This window comes from Urocitellus parryii, chromosome 11, assembly GCF_045843805.1.
Source record: "Urocitellus parryii isolate mUroPar1 chromosome 11, mUroPar1.hap1, whole genome shotgun sequence".
Lineage (NCBI taxonomy): Eukaryota > Metazoa > Chordata > Mammalia > Rodentia > Sciuridae > Urocitellus > Urocitellus parryii.
Window position 1 is genome coordinate 105,235,870 of NC_135541.1, and position 21,185 is coordinate 105,257,054.

Here is a 21,185-nt window from a genome sequence, read left to right on the forward strand (position 1 = left end):
AGGGTCTAACATAGAGGAAAAAAAGGAAAAATAAAACTTTATTGTGGGAAAAAAGTCTAGATATAATCTTGAGTCAGTGAGAAGCTATCAAAGGATTATAAGCAGAATAACAACAAATATCAAAGCAGTTCTTAAAGTATGATTCATGGAAATGCAAAGTAGCTGTTTTCATAGTAAATTCTGAGACATGATTTGCCTTTGTGTTGACGTGGACTCAGTTATATGACCCTGAGAATGAGGGCATCTTTAAATTTTGTGCCCCAGGCAACTCATTTATCTTACCATCCTGCTGCACAATTTAATATTAACATATTATAATTTAATATAAAATCAAATAGTATCAAGTTAATGTGGGTATAACCACTATACTTTTTTTATTTTGGTACTGGGAATTGAACCCAGGGGCTCTTAACCATGAGCCACATCTCTACCCCTTTTTTATATTTTATTTGGAAAGAGAGTCTCGCTGAGTTACTTAGGTTCTTGCTAAGTTTCTGAGGCTGGTTTTTTTAAAAAAAAAATTATTTGTTCTTTTTAGTTATACATGACAGCAGAATATATTTGGACATACTATACATAACTAGAGTAGACATCCCATTTTTGTGGTTGTACATGATGTGGCATTACATTGGTCATACATTTAATGAACATAGGAAAGTTATGTCTTTCATTCTACTGTCTTTTCTATTTCCATTCCCCATCCAATTCATTCTACTGTCTTTTCTATTTCCATCTCCCCTCCCTTCCCTTCATTCCCCTTTGTCTAAAATTCAATGAACTTCTATTCTTTCCTCCACCCCTGTTAATGTTCTGCATATCAGAACATTCAGCTTTTGGTTTTCTGGGATTGGCTTATTTCACTTAGCATGATAGTCTCCAGTACCATCCATTTACTGGCAAATGCCATAATTTCCTCCTCCTTTATGGCTGAGTAACAGTCCATTGTGTATATGTACCACATTTTCTTTATCCATTCATCTGTTGAAGGACACCTCCATAGTTTAGCCATTATGAATTAAGCTGCTGTGAACACTGATGTGGCCATGTCACTATAGAAAGCTGATTTTAAGTCCTTTGAGTATAATAAATCAAGGAGTGGGATAGCTTCGTCGAATGGTGGTTCCACTCCAAGTTTTCTGAGGAATCTCCAGACTGCTTTCCAGAGTGGTTGCACCAATTTGCAGTCCCACCAGCAAATGCATAGGTGTAACTTTCTCCCCACATCCTCACCAACATTTATTGTTACTTGTATTCTGACTGATAATCGCCATTCTGACAGGGGTGAGATGAAATCTCAGTGTAGTTTTAATTTGAATTTCTCCAATTGCTAGAGATGTTGAACATTTTTTCACATATTTGTAGACTGATCAAACTTCTTCTATGAAATGTCTGTTCAATTCCTTTGCCCATTTATTGATTGGGTTATTTTTTTTTTTTTTGGTGTTAAGTTTTTTGAGTTCCACTCTGTATACGGTGTAGGTGGCAAAGATTTTCTCCCATTCTGTAAGCTTCTGTTCACATTTTTTATTGTTTCCCGTGCTGTTAAAAAGATTTTTAGTTTGACACCATCCTATTTATTGATTCTTGATTTTATTTCTTGCACTTTAGGGAGTCTTGTTGAAGAATTCAGTTCCTAAGCTGACATGATGGAGATTTGGGCCTACTTTTCCTTCTATAGGCTCAGGGTCTCTGTTCTAATACCTAGGTCCTTGATTCACTTGGAGTTTTGTGCTGGGTGAGAGATAGGAGTTTAACTTCATTTTGCTACATATGAATTTCCAGTTTTCCCAGCATCATTTGTTTAATAGGCTACCTTTTCTTCAATGTTTGTTCATGGTGCTTTTGACTAGTATGAGATAACCATATTTATGTGGGTTTGTCTCTGTGTCTTCTATGCTATACCATTGGTTTTCATGTCTGTTTTGGTGCCAATACTATGCCGTTTTTGTTACTATAGCTCTGTAGTATTGGTGTTGAGATGCCACCTGCTTCCCTTTTCTCTCTGAGGATTGCTTTGTCTATTCTGGGCCTCTTACTTTTCCAAATGAATTTCATGACTGCTTTTTCTATTTCTATGAAGAACACTGTTGGAATTTTGATTGGAATTGCATTAAATCTGTATAGTGCTTTTGGTAGTATGGCTATTTTGACAATATTAATCTTGCCTATCCAAGAACATGGGAGATCTTTCCATTTTCTAAGGTCTTCTTCAATTCCTTTCTTTAGTGTTCTATAGTTTTCATTGCAGAGATCTTTCACCTCTTTTGTTAGATTGATTCCCAAATATTTTATTTTTTAAAGCTATTATGAATGGGATAGTTTTCCTAATTTCTCTTCCAGTTGACCCATTGCTGAGGTATAGGAACACAATTGACTTATGGTTGTTAATTCTATATCCTGCTACTTTGCTGAATTAATTTATGAGTTCTAAAAGTTTTTTGGTGTGGAATTATTTGGGTCTTCTAAATATAGAGTCATGTCATGGGCAAATAGGGATAATTTCAGTTCTTCTTTTCCTATTTGTATCCCTTTAATTTCTTTTATCTAATTAATCTGGCTAAAGTTTCAAGGACTATGTTGAATCAAAGTGGTGAAAGAGGGCATCCTTGTCTTTTGCCAGTTTTTAGAAAGAATGCTTTCAATTTTTTTTTCCATTTAAAATGATGTTGGCCTTGGGTTTAATGTATACAGCTTTTACGATGTTGAGGTATGTTCCTACTATCCCTAGTTATTCCAGTGTTTTCAGCTTGAATGGATGCTGTATTTTGTCAAATACTTTTTCTGCATCTGTTGAGATAATCATGTGATTCTTTTAAGTCTATTTATGTGATGAACTACTTTTTTTGAGTTCTGTATGTTGAACCAACCTTGCATCCCTGGGATGAACACCACTTGATCATGGTGCACTACCTTTTCAATATGTTTTTGTATGCAATTTGCCATTATTTTATTAAGAATTTTTGCATCTATGTACTGAGGCTAGCCTTGAACTCACAATCCTCCTGCCTCAGCCTCCTGAGCTGCTAGGATTATAGGCATGTGGCACCTGGCAAACCATTATACTTTAGTATGAGTCAAGGCAGTGATGCCAAATTGTACTAACAGTCATTGAATTCTTCGCCCCAAATCACTGTAGTATAAACAAGGGAATTTTTTCCTCCCTGGTGCTATGAACCCAGGGCCTCATGCCTGCTAGGCAAGTACTCTTAACACTGAGAAGCATCCCCACTGGCAAATTTATTTCCTTTCTTCCCCTCCCCAACCTTCTCTTTTCAGTGCTGGGGACCCAAGGCAACTTTTTAAATATTATATCAGCTATGACTGTTAGCTCCAATAAAATCAATTATTTTGTAAGTTGAACTGGTCACTTTTGTCATATAATACTTTTACTTGAAAAATCCACAAGAAGACAAATTGGTGATTATTCAAATGGGTACCTAAAAGACATTTTCTTAAAAATGAAAAAGTGAGGATGTCAACCTCAAGGAAGAAAACTAACAGTACTGGCTGCGAAAGATAAAATTTTTCAAGTAACACTAAAAGTTTGAAAAATCTGTATCTCCAACTGTGATTTTGGTAATTTTACGATACTAAAGACTTTTTTGGTAAGATTTAGTAGTGATATTAACAAACGTGATTTTTCTTATGTTATGCAATAAAATGTTTTAACATTTAAAATAAGCATAACACAGAGAACAAGGATTTTCCAAATAGCAAATGTGATATTTTAAAACTATGGGAAAAAGATCCATTCAAAGTGAACAGATTTTAACAGAGAAAGTAATGTTCAAATTCCATATTAAACTACAATTTTAGAAAGCACCCTTCAGCGAGTTTTGATGTAGTACCCCCCAAAAAAAGAATATCCACAATTTTCTGAAACATCTATTAAAATACTCTCCCCCTTTCCAACTACATACCTGTGCAAGCCTAGATTTTCCTCATATGCTTTAATTAAAACATCACAACAGACAGTGCAGAAACATATGAAAATAAGCTGTCCTATATTAAGGTAGACATTAAAGAGATTTGAACAAATGTAAAACAATGCTAGTCTCCTGACTAAGCTTTTTCTTGTTTGGGGAAATATAATTAATTTTCATAACATGTACATTAGTTAGCTTGGACTTCATACTAAAACACCATAAATTATGTGGCTTAAACAACCCCTTTAGGGGTTGGTCTTTTTTGAAGGCAGTATCTTGCAGCTATGTAGTTTTATGGTACAGTCCTACAGAATCCAAGCAGTCTAACATCGTCCTTCATTTGGTTTTGTTTTGTCTCCATTAGTACAAACTGTCAATGCCTTTCTGGAATAAATCCACTTCTATTCCTGAATTCTGCTGATAGTTGATCAAGTCAAGTCCACGAGTTGGAAATATTATCTCAAAAGGCTGTTCAGTCACGTCCTTGGAGTTCTTTTCAGAATAAGTTTTCTCATTTTTGACAATATAGATAGGCTGAGAGTTTTCCAAATCTTCAAGTTCTGCTTCATTTTTTGCTTAGGAATTCCTTCTTGAATTCATCTCTCCTCTTTTACATTTCACTATAAAGCAGGAGAAAATGAGCTACTCCATCAATACGTTGTTTAGAAATATTCTCAGCTAAATATCCAATTTCACAGTGTCAAATTTTACCTTTCATAAAATGCTAAACACAGTTCAGTCAATTTCTTTTCTACTCTATAACAAGAATCACTTTTCTTCTGGTTTCTAATAACATGCTCCTCAATTTCTTCTAAGATATCACCAGAATTGCCCTGAATGTCCATATTTCTGGACACTCACCTAAAAACCCTTCTAGCCTCTGCCCATTACCCAGTTCCAAAGTCACTTATACATATTGATGTATTTGTTACAGTGGTACCATACTTCTTAGTACCAAAATATCAATTCAATTCAGGATGCCATAACAAAATATAACATACTAGGTAGCTTAAACAACAGAAATTGATTTTCTCATAATGTGGAGGCGGAAGTCCAAGACCAAGGTGCTAGCATGGTTGGATTTGGTGATGATTCTCTTCCTAGCTTGCAGACAGTAGCACTCTCTTGTGTGGTGGACACCATCCTATCTTGTAAGGCTGACAATCTTATCAGATTAAGAATCCACCCTAATGACCTTATTTAATCTTAATTACTTCCTAAAAGTCCTATCTCCAAATACTATTACATTGGAAGTTGTAGTTTCAACATATGAATTTTGAGAACACAATGCAGTCTCTAGAAATACGTAATGGCTTTATTGTCACATTTTAAAATTAATAATTTTTGAAATTTATGCTTAATTTCTAGTCTGACAATAATGATGAATACAATAAAAAAGTACAAGCTACTTAAGATGTTCAGTAATTTGTGTTTAAATTCCTAAATCCAATAAGTTTGAGAACCATTTTTTAATACAGTAAAGGGAGAGAAGGTAATTAGTTTCATTTTGAACAGAGTAAGTTCAGGGTGCTTAGGATCATCAAAAGTGGAGATGTCTAGCAAGAGTCAGAAATGTGGCTCTGGAACTTAAAACTTGTGAGTAGACATTTAAAATTGCTTCTCCCAGTATATATGTCTATGGAAGATAATAATAGTATAGAATGACATGAAGTTACCCTGAGAGACTTTGACTCATTTTTGAGGTCCAATTCAAACCTGTTCTCTGTGAAACATTTTGTGTTGCTAAAACTAACTGAACACTAACTGACTACTTTTTTCTGTCACTACAGTATTATATACATACCTGATAAAAGCAGCTAACCATAATCTTTTGCTGTCAACTATTTGTAAGTCTATATCTCCTACCAACTTGGAATGTTTTTAAGGTTATCTTCATTATCATTTTGAATGATTTGGTCAGTCTTACAATAAAGAATAAAATCACATTGTGTATTATTGTTATAATTATTCATATACTGAACTTTGAGCTTTTTTGGGACAGATATATATATATATATATATATATATATATATATATATATCATATTCATTTTAATCTACACTGCTCTTAGGACTATTTTATGAAAGGAGAGAAAAGAGACAGTTAAGAAAATCATCATTATTCCTTCCTGAACTCCCAAATGGCTACCAACCCCACCTCTACTCATCTTGGTCTTCACCTGACCAAATTTTAAAAAGTGCCAGGATCTGTACTCGGTATTTTCTACTAAACTGACATAACTAGTGACTGGGTTTATTGAACAAATGAGACATTATAGGAATTTTAGAGAATTCATTCATTTCTTAATATTATCATTTTTACTATACCAAATGAGAATAATCCAAAAACATCATTTTTATTTGACTTTGAAAACTTTACTTTCCTAATTACATATCATTAATAATACTTGATTTCTATTACTAGACACATAGAGAGGAACTATCCACAATTCAAGTATGACAATGAACTATTCAAACATTAGGAACTAAACTTTGATGCCTCTGTAAGAAAACTGAAGAGAAAAAATATTTTTCCCATTTTGCTCTCTTGGTAGAGTTGGTAAATTCCTAGATTTCTCATTTGGCAAATAATAATATCTCCTGATTATTTGCTGTGTATATACACACCAAGAAAAAGATTATAATTTCTAGTCTCCCTTATGACTAGTGGTGGCCATTTAACAAAGGTCTGATGAGTAGAAAGTAAGTGGAAATAATATATAATGCTTCTGGGAAGTATCTTTGCCTGCCATGAGATAGATGGGGGAAATAGTGTCCATCTCCTGGCCTTTTCTCCTTCCTGCTGAATGCTTCATGGATATGATGACTAAAGCCTGAGAAAGTACATTGGACCACAAAGTAAAAACTGCATTTGAAGATGGCAGACTAACAAAATTGAAGGGATCTGATTTCTGATGATCACTGCTCTCCCCACTAGCCATGGATCACCTTTATTTACATGAAAGATAAAGTTCTCTTTATTTTAGTCTGTTTGGTTGGCTGTAACAAAATACCATAAACTATATAGCTTATAAACAACAGAAATTCATGTCTCACATTTTTGGAGGTTGGGAAATTCATGATCTAGGTGCTGGCAAACTTAGTAGCATCTAGTGAGGATTCACCTTCTGGTTACGCTTTGTCCTCACAAGGTGGTAAGGGCAAATGGCTCTCTACAGTCTCCTTCATAATACCATTCATGAGGATCCCCACCCTCATGATAGGATAACCTCTCAAAGGTCCCATCTCCTAACATTATCACATTGATGATTAGGTTTCAACATATGAATTTACCAGAGTCATACAAACATTCTCAGCACATGGTTGTTTTTCTATCTCCCAAAGCCAAACTCAGTCTTAACTATTCAGCTGTGAAAACATATTAAAAAAGTAGTTACCCGATAAATTCTGTCTGCTTGTTTCACTTTGGCTGTTGCTTGAAGAAGGACCTGACTCTGAAATGCTGCTTTCTGTTCCTCCCATCAATGGTCGCAAATGGCTTATAGATACTTGCTCAATAAAAGATGTGCCATGCTTATGGAAGTACCACCATTCAAAAATCTATGACAAAGAAAAAACATCTTTTACTTAAAATAGAACTGATCAGCAGATATATAAGCTCAAATTAAAACATTCTCTCAAGATATTCCTGTTCAATTCAACATTTTAAATGCATTTACTCCCTTCTCCCTCAAGAAAACAAACCTAAGATTTCCCCCCAAAGCACATGCCATATGAAAGTAAAATACCATTTTTATAGTTTTTTTAAATGTTTTTATTTATTCATTTATTTTAAATTTATATATAACAGCAGAATGCATTAGAACTCTTATTACTTGAGCTCCATTTTAACAAGCTTAGGCAAAACATTGCAATAAAGCATTAAAAACAATAAACGTTTAATTTATAAGTTATTTAACTGTTTGCTATGCATGCTGTTGTATGCCTATAATCTCAGTGACTTGGGAGACTGAGGTAGGAGGATGGCAAGCTCAAGGCCAGGCCAGTCTCAGATTCTCAGATATTGAGACCCTCAACAACTTAGCAAGACTCTGTCTCAAAATAAATAAATAAAAGGACTGAGAATGTAGCTCAGCACCCGGGGTTCAGTGCCTAGTACCCCAAAAAAAAAAAAAAAAAAAAGGAACCAATCAAAAGAAGCTCTCTATGAATTAGTAGACGTTTTCATATCTGGATATTCCAACCTCTACAACTCCCTATGTCTGGTTCTTTGTGTTTCATCTTAAATGACAATTTCTTGGGGAACTTAGTTCCTGATTCCACAAAATAGAATAGGTAGTTGTGCTTCCACTAGATCTTATTTTCCTTTCATAGTAATCTTTTCACTTACAATAATTGTGCTATTCCTCAAGCCTCTAAGCAGACTTTTTTTTTTTTTTTTTTTTTTTTTTTGCATACAGCCCTTCCTCACTGCCCTCAGGTCTTTACTAAAACAAAAAACAAGCAAGCAAACAAAAAAAAAAAAAAAAAAGGGAAAGAAACAAAACAACCATTCAGTGAGGCTTTTCCTCGCTAAGCTAGTTAAAATTTCAACTTTCTTCCCACATTTTATATGCCTTTTTCTGCTTCATTTTTTCCCCTTGCCACTTATCACTGAGAATAAGAACATGCAAGAAAAAAAATTAAGAACATGCTATTTATTTTACTTCTTTATCTTTTATTATATATCCCCATAGTATAATGTGTGCTCTATAAGGACAAGGATTTTTTCTTTGTTTTATGCACTGCTATAAGCCCAGTGCCTTGAAACAGTGACACTCGGTGGGCACTCAATAAAAATTGTCAAATGAATCAATATCAATAATCACCTTCTAGACCAAATTCCAAGAGGCCAGAATCTGTCTGCTTACCATGGTATACTCAACATCTAGAAGGGATGTCTATATATAAAAGGCTCTCTACATATTTGTTACATTAATAAATCAGGGGCTTTCAGTTGAAAAACTAGTTTTCTATGTTTCAACTATAAAGTTACTTCAATATCTTCCTCCTATTTATGGATCATGTCCCTTAAAAAGGTAACCAACAGGGGCTGGGTTGTGGCTCAGTGGTAGAGTGCTTGCCTAATAAGTGTGAGGCACTAGGTTTGAACCCCAGTACCACATAAAATTAAGTAAATAAATAAATAGAGGGATTGTGTCCATCTACAACTAAACATATTTAAAAAAAGAAAGTTAAACAACAGCTAGGTGTGGTGGTACATGCTTATAATTCCATCGATTCAGGAGGATGAGGCAAGAGGATCACAAGTTCAAGGCCAGCCTCAGCAACTTAGCAAGACCCTATCTCAAATAAAAAAGCCTTTAATCCCAGCAGTTCAAGAGGATGAAGCAGGAGGATAGCAAGTTCAAAGCCAGCCTCAGCAACTTAGACCCTAAGCAATTTAGTGAGACCCTGTCCCAAAATAAAAAATAAAAAGGGCTAGAATTGTGGCTCAGGGCTTGACTACTCTGGGTTCAACCCTCAGCAAACCCCCTTCAAAAAAGTTAACAGACTATTCTGCTAAATGTAATGGAGAAACATATTACCTCATTTAAAGAGTAAACAAACACATCTACAAATGCCTAAAAAGATTATAATTTTTTTTAAAATTACTGACCACTGAGTCAGTCTCTCTCTCTCTCTCTCTCTCTCTCTCTCTCTCTCTCTCTCTCACACACACACACACACACACACACACACAACACACAACAGTGTTCAAATCTCTAGGAATGTTGATTTTTGCCTTAGTAAATAATAAAGCGGCTACTTGTGTGCCTAAACTATGCAGTTGTTTTGTACTATATTGTAGCCCACTGACTAAATGCTACAATATTTAAAGGAAAGTGCTAGAAAATCAAATTGCTCCTTTTTTTTTCCTATGCCACTAATGTTTTATGCTTAACCTAAAATGGCTTCCCTTTCTGCTTACTCTTACTAGTTAACAAGGAGTTAATTCCCACCAAATGTGGTCACTGTTTGGCTTATACCATATATTTTACTAAGATGTGGGATGAAACTTAAAGAAGAAACAATCAGAAGAAATTACACAAGCAGAAACTGTTTATGTGACAGAAAAGACAAGATTTATGTTGGATAAATCTTGGATTTAAAAATTGGATAAATGCCATCAAGAACTAAAATCACAAGGGGAACAAAAATAAACTGTTCTTCACTATAGCATTTTTATGAATAAATATGAATTTGAAGTTTTCTGAAATTTTAGATCAACTTTTTCACACAAATAAACAATGATAATAATAATTAACATTTATCAAAAGTTTTCCATGAGCCAAGCATTTTACCAAGTCCTTTATAATACATTATGTCATTTAATTCTCATAATAACTAATTATAGAAATGAGGACACAAATTCCAAATTCAAATAACTAGCTCTAGTTACCACCACTGGGGAGTAAGCAGAAGTGAGTTTCTTATTCAGGTCTGTCTTACTTCAGAGCTTCTAATCATTATATTCAATGGCTTCCCAAATATATTTCAGTGTACATGTAAATGTATGTATATATGTAAATGTATGTGCATATGTAAGTCCAGATAGTAAGAGAAATTATATACACAACAACCTTTGCTAATAATAATAATTTAAAAAACTATCAGTACTGCAAGGGTAATGACATAGTTTAGTCTTTAAAATGTTACTTGAATTTCCTATTTCAAAAAGAGTAACAACAAATTTTTAAATGGTTTTAGACATCATATTTCTATGAATTAGATATATAAGATATCCCCTCTTTAAAATATGAAGGAATGAGAAATTTTACAGTTTGTGTGACTTGCCCAAAGTTATCAGCTAGTTGATACTCAAAATCAGATCCTGTTCCGAAATCAATGCTTTTTCCCCATATCAGCCATTTAAAGACAGTTTATTTCTGATAGGCATGGTGGCACATGCCTGTAATCCAATGACTTACAAGGATCCTAAGTTTGAGGCCAATCTCAGCAATTAGAGTGACCCTGTCTAAAAATAAAAAATAAAAAGAGCTGGGGATATAGCTCAGCCCATAGGTTTGATACTGTCTTAATACCACCAAAAAAGAAAAAATAGCTTATTTTCTTATTTTAGATTTCACATTTATTCTATTAACTAAATATGCTAGAATAAGACTGAATATGCTTTAACTATGAGTGGATCTTATAAACCAATAAATTGTGACTTATATTACCATATATTTTTTCTCCTGAATTCAAATTTTTCTAAACCAAGAGAAAAATTCCTTTTTTGTCTAACATTTACTTTAAAAAAATAGTGTCAGTCCCTATTTTTAAGTCCAATACAAATGATATTATTTCTACTAAAGCTGGAGAGCACCACCTACAGATAAGAAAAAGAATACAAAAATCCATGGGCCACACATGACATAATACTTAAAAGATTTTTATCTGTAGCAGTAGTTTTCCAAAATGTATATTAGAAAACACTAGATTCAGTGGATATTATAAAATTTAAAAATATATTTTTAAATTAAAAAATGATACCTTATTAAAGGAAAAGTTGAATCAAAGTAAAACAGGTTTCTAACTAGGGCACTTCCCAGAATAATAGCCAAAATTCATTAAATACTTATTGAGTCAACTACCATGGTTACAAGTTTTATATATTCATCTCATTTAGTTCTCATAATCCCATGAATACCATTATTTTCCCATTTACAGATAAAAACTATATCTGTAAATGGGAAAATAATGGGGATTGTAAAAACTATAGGCTGAATTCTAGACACATAAATTTTAGTCTACTTAAGTTGTTAATATTAAAATATTGAAAGATTTTATATAAAGTCTGTATATCCAGTTTCTCTTAAAATCATTTATAAAACCGGAAGATGTACTAGTCATAAGTCTACATGACAACAATTATCTTCAGTTCCTTTTAGAAGGAATATGAACTTTGCAAGTTCCTAGTCCTCAAAGTAAATAAGGAATTTCTTACACTCTGCTGATTTCATTCATTTTTTATTACTAATCTGGGTCCTTTAGACATTAAATTTGTAACCCATCCCAACACTTCCTGACTACAGTACAAATGTCTTTAATATGCAATAAATACTGCCAATCTCCAAACCTGTTTGACTAGGTAACTTTAAGTTACTAGGTACCAAACACATTTTTGAAATGCTGATATGTAAGTACTCGCAATTATTATAACCATATAAAAGATCTTTATCTACATATCAAAACATGAATGGAAAAAATAAAAAGTACTTACAAATATTAGTCCTGATATCAAAGAAGATGTCCCTGTAAGTGCCACATAGAATTTGGGTGTCAATGAATTTAAAAATCCTGTCACTGTTAAAAGAAAAAAACACAAAAGTTAAACACACACACACACACACACACACACACACACACACACAAATTTAAGTACTTAAGTTACAAATATGCAATGGAGGGACATATGGAGTACAGATACTCCTGATTTACAATGAGGTTGTGTCCTAATGAACTCACTATAAATTGAAAATATTCTTAAGTCCATAATACACGTGATTTGACTAGTCTTCTAAAGACCATAGCTTAGCAACACAGTACACTATGGAGTATTGGTTGTTTATCCTCTAGACTGATTGCCTTTAATAGGAGAGCAGCTCGCTGTTGGTGCCCAGCATGGAAAAGAGCATACTCTTATCCGAGGAAAAGATCAAAATTCAAAATTTCTACTAAATCCTTATGGGCATCATTGTAAAGTTGAAAAATCCTAAGTCCAACCATCTAAATCAGAAACTGTTTTAATATATAGTATGAAATTCATTTGAAGAAGTTGTAGTTTTTAAAATCACCACTATAAATTCCCATCCTATCACATATTTTAAAAAAATACATTCTCACATATAAAGCTAGGATTTCATACTGTTCATTAGTTAAAAAAGAAAAAAATCAAAATAAGGCTGAGCATGTACAAGGCCCTAGGTACAATCCTTAGTACTAAAAACAGAACAAAACCCAAAATGCTTTTAAGAATGACTCATACTTAGCCAGGCATGGTGACACTTGCCTGTGATCCCAGTGACTCAGGAGGCTAAGAAAGGAGGATCACGAGTTTCAGGTCAACCTAAGCAACTTAATGATACCATGTCTCAAAATAAATATAATAAAAAGGGTTGGGGATATAGCTCCAACTGTCTAAAATGTTCCTGGGTTAGAGCCCCAATACCAAAAAAGAAAAAAAAAGGATTCAAAGCATATTTTAGCATATTTAATCACTAGTACACATATGAAATCTAAATAAGAAAACAAGCTTTTTTTGGGGGGGAGCAAATTATGAATTGAACCCAGGAGCACTCTACCACTGAATTTTTGTTGTCATTGTTGTTCCGGTTTTTCTTTAACCACTGAGTTTTTGTTTTGTTTCTTAATACTTAAAAGACTTTTAAGCACTTTTTCTTTCTTTTTTTTTTTTTTAATACCAGAGATTGAACTGGTAGGGGCACCCGACTACTGAGCCACATCCCCAGCCCTATGTTGTATTTCATTTAGAGATAGGCTCTCACTGAGTTGCTTAGCGCCTTGCCCTTGTTGAGGCTGGCTTTGAACTCCTAACTCAGCCTCCAGAGCCACTGGGATTACAGGTGTGTGCCATCTGTACTCTGCTTAACCACTGTACTTTTAAGTCATAATTTACACTAGACCTTTTGCAAATCTATAAGAAGATAAACACACACTTTCACAAAGGAAGTTTAAAACCACTCCCTAATTACTTTGGTTAGATATGAACCAGTGTTTCAAATTAGAGGGAAAGATCCAGTGTGTATCTGGTTAAATTAGTTAAATCAGCAAGAAAGGCAAAATAGCTTAGGAAGAGAAGTAACAAACTAAGAGCTCTCTGCACCTGACTTACAGAAGTCCTGATTCAAATTCAATTCAAATAACTGTCTCAAATACTTTGTTTTCTTTTCTTATATATATCTTTTTGTGTTTTAAAATAAAAATCTGTAATAGTGAATTACTCTCATCTAAATGATGTATTTAGTTAATACATAGAAAAATAAAGGATAAACACAATGAAAAACATTTCACTGAGCATACAAACTACCATTAAACACTTGATACACCTGTTACAGATGCCAAATTAGTTCTGTAGCTTGTTTTGTAATCAATTAGATCTGAATTTATATCATACTGATTTTCTAAAATATCCAAAATATTTCAGAACATATCTCACAAAAGAGACATCTGCCTTCTCTCACTATAGAAAAAATTAACCATTATACTGACAAAGTCATAACTTAATAGAATTCTTCCATCTTGTTCTGAGTTTGCTGCTCAGAACATGAATAAAAGAAATGTTGTAATAACATGGTAAGATGCCCTGGGCCCCATCCACTTCGTCCTGTTTACAGTGAAAGAATAGTTATTTGTAGAATCCATGGAGATTAACGCTTCTTACATGTCCTTGTACCTTAGTAGGAAGGAGCCCAGGCACCAAGAACAGTGGAAACAGGCTGCTAAATAACAAGCACAGTACAAATGTTGAAAGAACCAAACAAACCCATTACTGTCTGTGGAGCTCACTCTCTTCTTCCTGTACTGATCTGTTTTACTACTCAAAGCCTTTAAGAAAAAAAGACAAAACACTACGAAAACTATTTCTTAACAGATCGACTTTGAAACAAAAGAATGGTAGATTAAGACCGTGGCATTTCCTGAGATCTCTGTATTACAGATATGTATGCCTTTGTTGTCTGGCTGTGGGTCCCTCTTAGCTGGGCAGCTGGAGACTCAAAGGAACGATTTTCAAGGGACTACAAATGGTGACAGTGTATATAAATTCTGTATCCAAGTCTGAGAGTCGTGCTATCTTCTGTCCTACCACCTAAAACCTTACAGCTTGTCAGGTGGTTTTTCCTGGGGTAAACGAGGACAGGAGAGGGCGGATCTTAAGACGCCTAGGGAGGAGTCGGTAGCTGCAACTCAGGTTTGACAATCAGCTGCGGGGTTATGGCCCAGGAGAAACTGAACCCACTGGATCGAGCAACCCAGTCTCCTCCTATCTGCCCTTTGGCGTTGGCCCCAGACACCTCTCCTGGGTCCCCGCCCGTCCCTGGGAGGTCTGGGCCTCTCACCCGCTGCCAAGTTCTCACACAGCCTCAGGGGTACCCTCAGAGCGTATAGCAGCCCCAGCCCCGCCACGAACCACAACGAGGCCCCTGTTCCCGCCAGCCCGGCCCGCAGCCGCTCCCTCCAGCCCAGCGGCGGGCTCAGGCCGGGAGCAGGTGCAGGAGGAAATGCCGCAGCAGTCGCGGCTTCACCCCAGCCGTCCCCGTCCGCCATCTTGCCGCTCCCGCAGGCGCCGGGAGCTGGGAGGGGAGAAGGGCAGGAAACCGAGCGTCGGGAATCCTGGGATAGTGGAGGACCTGAAGTTGGCCTCGGTAGAGGCTGAGTCCTGGGAACGGGACCTAGAAGATCTGGAAGGTGGCGGGCAGGACCCAACACTGGGCCTAACTTTTCCTTGGAGGGAGTTGGGGGGGAAGGGCCAATAGTGGCACCTATTCTGGAGGAACTGAACTAAGATGTCACGCTGGAGTGGTTTTGCTTCCAAACGAGATGAGGGTCACCTTTCACCCTATTCCCGGGGTTGGAAAAGCCACCGGTCTTTTCAAGAGCCGACCAGCTCTTAGCGCTTTGGATTCGGCTGCCATGGAGATCACCGGTACAGAAAAATTTAAAGGAGTCACAAGTGCTCCTTAGTCGGAAGGAGCCCAGGCACCAAGAACAGTGGAAACAGGCTGCCAGCATCCAATAGATGAACGGGGAACGACTATAACTCAGAGAGAAAGATAATAGACTTCAAACCCCTGAAGGCAAAGTCGACTTCCTGGGGCACAGGCGCTCGAGGCTGTCACCCCCCGGCGCGTAGCTGATATGGCGCCCTCTAGCTCGGCGTTTCCGGGCGGGTCCTTCCGACGGCCCCTGCGGTGATTCCATCACTCAGCTTCCTTCCCGGCCTGCCTCGCGCCCGCGGCCGGGCTGGGCCAGAGCAGCCCAAGATGGCCGACTTCGAGGATCGGGTGTCGGATGAGGAGAAGGTAAGGGGTCCGCCTCTCTCTCTTACCTCCTCCCCCGACTGGGAACAGGGGCCCGACCCGGCTGCGGTGGGAAGCCTGGCTGTATCCCCAGGAAAAAGAAGGTTCTTTTCCGGTGCTGGCATGCGCTCTCTGCAGTCGGGACGCTTTCCTGTTAAGGGGCTTTCCTCTGCCCCACGGTGTCCCCAGTTCCCCATTCCTTTACTCTCTTCTCTTCCTCCCGGACCTGGGGCACAGCCCAGTGACCTTCCTGTATGAGAAGAGACTTCCCTTATTGAACTGTGACTGTGGACTCTTTTCTGTAATTTTGAGAGTGGGCGATGGTGATGTCGCGATGTATTAAGCAGCAGTTATTTTACCGCCTCAGGCTGTCGGGGCTCACCCCATCCCCCCATTTTTTGATGTGTTTGGGGCTAGTTTAGGGCGAGTCACTTCCTGGTCAGGGTGGACTCTTAACTTCCCTTTTGCTCCTCCTTCCTCAGGAAGTGATTTTGCTGTCATGACTTCTCTACTGGGAGAGATCCCCAAGTATTGTCCCTCTCACTACACAAGCACTTATTTTCTCCTGTACTGTCGGCTGAACGAATTACCTACAATAAATGTGTAAGCCTCCGGGCATTGACTTCAGAATTTGAGTACCACTTTTCTCTGCAGATGCTCCCATGAGTGTTTGCATGTGCCTACGGCCCCCTAAGTGACTCTCTCCCTTGCATCTTGCATCCTCTTAACGATAATTTATTTAAAAATAGTTCTCAGCTTCTTGTTAACCAATCCAGAATAACCAATGAATTTTTTTAAAACTTAGGTTTTACGTAGTGCATAAACCTTATGTTAACACAATCAAGTCTGGACAAAGCCTCCTGCCTTCTTTGATGCCCCATGGTGGTGTCTTTGGTTATTGTTGGATTTGTCAATGTGCAATTTATATACTTTTTTGTTTAAAAGTGTCTTTAAGTACAAGAGCAGGACCCAAGTGAGGTAGAATAACTATTTTACTGACAACTGCACACATTTTTTAAAAAGTTTGTCAGGGTTTTTTACTAAATACAGCATTTTAAGGCTTGTAGAAATTAGAATATTCTCACCGGATAACTCCTTATAGAACAAGAATTGTGTCTTTTGTTTCCAACAGCGACTATTAGTTCCAAGTGTGCACCCCTGAGTGTTCTGTAAGTCTAGCCAGGTTTATCTTATTATTAATATTATTTAGATAGAGATTGGAGAGAAGAGGGGAACTCTTTATGATCCGGGAGTCCTCTCTACAGAATAATTTGATATATCTACATATGGCATGCCATTTTGAAATGCCAAAGAAGGTACTCAACACTTAAAAGCAATTGAATGACACTTTATCATTAGGTTTTCTCTTAATGAAAATTTATTCTCATAAGTATTAAAGGTTTAGAGAAAAAACAATGCTGGGAAAAAACCAATAATGTTTATTGTAAGGCAAATAGTTAATGGTGCATATAAATTTTAATTATGAAAATTCTGGGTTAAAATATTTGGTAGCTCTACTGATGGTCCATTTATTTTAAGCAAAAAATTGTTACAATAGATTTCACAAGGAATTTAGGTAAAAATAAACGTTGAGGTTTATTGTGTTGAAGTGATAACATTTAGCCAATGTTGGATTTTTGTCTTTGCCATTGGGCTGCAATGCCTTTTTAATTAAACTTGGGAAAATATGTATGTATTTCAATGGGCAAATTAAAATGTCTTTAGATATTAAGTGTGTTAATCAGTAACATTAATTGCCTAGATTTTATAACAAATCCAGACCAGTTTCCTCTTCTAGTGTACTTCTTTTGTTTCTTAATTTTAATAATGGCATAATAAGCAAACCATAATTGGTAAATATGCCAAAAAGTGTTGTTGAATTTCATTCATATTTAGTAAATTTGTTTGGTGGGGGTACTGGAGATTGAACCCAAGGGCACTTAACCAATGAACCACAGCTCTTTTCAAAATCTCCAGACAGGGTCTCAATAAGTTACTGAGGCTGACCTCGAACTTGTGATCTCCTGCCTCAGTCTCCCAAGGATCACAGGCATGTTCTACTGTTCCTGACTTTAAAGATTTTTTTAGATTAACAACATTGTCTTCCTTAGGGTGTATAATTAAGTTATAGCTGATACTATAAAAATCCATATGATTTGAGGTTACTAAAATTTTGTTAGGTTTTTATTCCCAGAGGTGAAACCTATTTATATCTATGAATCTGAAAGATTATATGAATTCTCCTAACTTGTTACCTTCTTCTAGACTCGAGGTACCTTTTTTTTAGTTGTTGATGGGCCTTTATTTATTTATTTATTCATACGTGCTGCTGAGAATTGAACACAGTGCCTCACACATGCCAGGCAAGTGCTCTACCACTGGCCACAACCCCAGACCCTTGAGATATCTTTTAACTGAATTTTAAAAATTGAGAAAGTATTTTTCTAACAGGAATTGTTGATACGAATGCCTTAGAAGTCATAAACTGTAAATAATGAGATTTTTGTCCTATAAGATTTATACAAACCATAGCACTATTAAACTGATTTTTTTAAAATCAAGATATTTTCATCCTTAATTTGTATTTTGAATTATTAAAGGAAGTTGAAAATCTGCCCTTCCCTCTCCTTTCTCCCCCTCTTAGCTAAGACTCAACTGTATTTGGTTTGGGTTATTTTAAGACATCTAAGCCATGATGCCAGATATGTTTTAATATTGCTGACTTTATTTTTAAATATTTTATTAATATATTTTTTTAATTTTTTAAAATATTTTTAATATTTTATTTTTGTTACATGAAAGCAGTGGACCCTTAAGTAAATTTGTTAATGATAGTCTCTGATTTCCTTGCAAGCATTTCTACAAAAAAAGCTAATAAAATCTTTCATTCTTAAAACTAACTGCTGAGGGTTTTATCACATTTATAAAGAGGAAGTTGGTTTGTTAATTCTTTCTTTCGATATTGGGAATTGAACTCAGTGGTTCCTTACCATCGAGCTACATCCTCAGCGCTTCTTATTTTTTATTTTGAAACAGAGTCTCCCCAAGTTGCCTAGGCTAGACTCTGACTTGGGATCCTCCTGCCTCAGCTTTCGGAGTCACTTGAGAATACAGGCCTGCACCACTGTGCCCCACCAGAAGTTGGGTTTTTAACTTCTTCATTGTTACCTGAAATGGTCATGATGAGTTGTCTAAATAAAACAGGAAGTGGAAAATGTAATAACATGCAGAAATATATGCTTTTAGCTTTATCCTGAGTTCTTTTCTAGGTACTTAAACTCTTCAGTTACTTAGTTCTAAGTGCTTAGCAAAACCAAGATACCCTAATTAGGAAGCTTGAAATGTGGAATGAACTACTTGCTTGGGTTCTTTGCATTGTTTCCTTCATTTCACAATTCATCATTTTTTAAACAAATGCAAAGAGAATTTTAGGGCTGAAAAACCGTGACCCCCCCCCCTTTAGCCTTACTAGTAGAATATTTGTATATAACTTCAAAAATAAATAAAATAAATTAACTGAGAAATAGATCTATATGTTTTTAGTTTAGACAATAGTTTCTCTTGTAAGCCTTTTTTTTTTTCTCTTTTGAGAAACAGATTTATCAAAATCACTAGTAGAGATGTAAAAAATGTTATAAATAGATTCAGGGATTGAGGGCTCTGATAGAGCTCATGGAAATATATTAGACTAGGTTTCCTTGATTATGTATTCCCTCCTCAGTTTACTAGAGGAGTCATTACTCTTGTACAATGAAGTAAGCCCTAAAGCTATTTGCTATGACAAGTCATCAGTTAGCATTAACACTTTCATGGGGGGGGGGTTATGGGGAGCAGTAGGTTTTTTGTAGTATTGGGGGTTGATCTAATGCATGCTAGGCAAATGCTGTACTACTGAGCTATATCCCCAGCCCTTTTAAAATTTTTTAATGATACAGGATCTCGCTAATAACCCAAACTGGCCTTGAACTTTGTTGCCTTCTATCTCAGCCTCCCTAGTAGCTGGGAGTAGTAGTCTGGGCTACCACACTCATTACAGTACTTTCATTCTTTATTTTCACTTCTTTTTAGTTAGCTTTGCTGAGTAATATTCATAGAATGTCTTACAAAATTCAGGGTCAGGAGCACAAAGCCTAAGCAGGTACAATCCTTGTTAAGAGTACAGGTTTATCATAATTTCTTATAAAGCATTAAATTATTTTATTAGAATCAGCCTTAATGCTAAACAAAGTAGTATAATTAGCCAGAAAATTAAGACCCAGGTTTGTATGATTCTGACCCATGCTTTTTTCACTACACTTTTTTTTTTTCACGTACCATGAATGAAAAACCAGAATAGAGACATCCTTTTAAGGAATTATAAGTGAGGTGTTGTGATGTAGTGGAAAGAATGTTTTAGAGTGTTAGAAGACTTGGGTTCTCCCTGGTGTGCATTTAAACAACTAGATGTGTGGGGTTTTTTTTAATATTTATTTTTTACTTTTTATTTTATTATTTTTTTTATTGGTTATTCAAAACATTACAAAGAATGCAGAATCACATCGGTTATAGATGTGTGGTTTTGGAAAAATCACTTAAATAAGTGGGCCACACGTTTCTTTCTAAGTTAGGGAAATAGGGGGAATTGAATCAAACCGCCCCAACAAAGTTTGATGAACTTTTTCAAACTCCAATAAAGAAATCTCTATTTTAAAAATTGAAACATTAAAATGTTCTAGGAGATTCTTACATTGTCTGCTTGCCTACATTTCCCTGATAACAAGACTGAGTTCCTTAGTAATTGGACCATGTCTTTTTATCTAGTGCTTAGCACAGCATCAAGAACACAGTGTAGACACAGCCTATTGATGCAAAAGAGATCACAGCTTCGTTAATTTTCATATTTCCCCAGCTCACATGCCCGTACCCCCAATAAAACACCCCTCTTCAAATTGTTTCTGGTAATCTCTAGGTATCATTTTCAGGAATGTGTCTATACTTTGGGTGCCTTTTTGTGCATTACAGTATCTAAATAAATACCTGCTGCCATCACAGGTGCTGTGCCATACCATTACTGGGAACATTCAACCCCCCTGGGGGCCTTTTCCTAATAGATCCCATCTTGTCTTGTGGATACCAAAATGACTATGTATATATACTTGCCAGCAGCCTTGCAAACAACTTATGAAAGTATTTCCTCCTCCTGCTGTAATAAATTCAGAAAAACAAAAAATATAGG

The 21,185-nt window shown here is 36.0% G+C and overlaps 2 protein-coding genes across 12 annotated transcripts in view; one reads left to right on the top strand and one right to left on the bottom strand.

The window, feature by feature from the left end:
• The window catches only part of St7l (suppression of tumorigenicity 7 like), a 224,905-nt gene extending 209,184 nt beyond the window's left edge, over nucleotides 1-15,721 (bottom strand). For all 11 annotated transcript variants that reach the window (XM_077791008.1, XM_077791006.1, XM_077791005.1 and 8 more), the window contains exons 1-3: nucleotides 15,011-15,721; nucleotides 12,154-12,236; nucleotides 7,325-7,487 (exon numbers count right to left, since the gene is read on the bottom strand). In XM_077791008.1, the coding sequence (XP_077647134.1) occupies nucleotides 7,325-7,487; nucleotides 12,154-12,236; nucleotides 15,011-15,218 (454 nt within the window). In that variant the 5' untranslated portion in view covers nucleotides 15,219-15,721. The remainder of the gene's footprint in view (nucleotides 1-7,324; nucleotides 7,488-12,153; nucleotides 12,237-15,010) is intronic.
• Nucleotides 15,722-15,743: 22 nt separating this feature from the next.
• Capza1 (capping actin protein of muscle Z-line subunit alpha 1) overlaps nucleotides 15,744-21,185 on the top strand; it is a 33,918-nt gene continuing 28,476 nt past the window's right edge. The window contains exon 1 of the mRNA XM_077791009.1: nucleotides 15,744-15,973. Within this exon, the coding sequence (XP_077647135.1) occupies nucleotides 15,935-15,973 (39 nt within the window). The 5' untranslated portion in view covers nucleotides 15,744-15,934. The remainder of the gene's footprint in view (nucleotides 15,974-21,185) is intronic.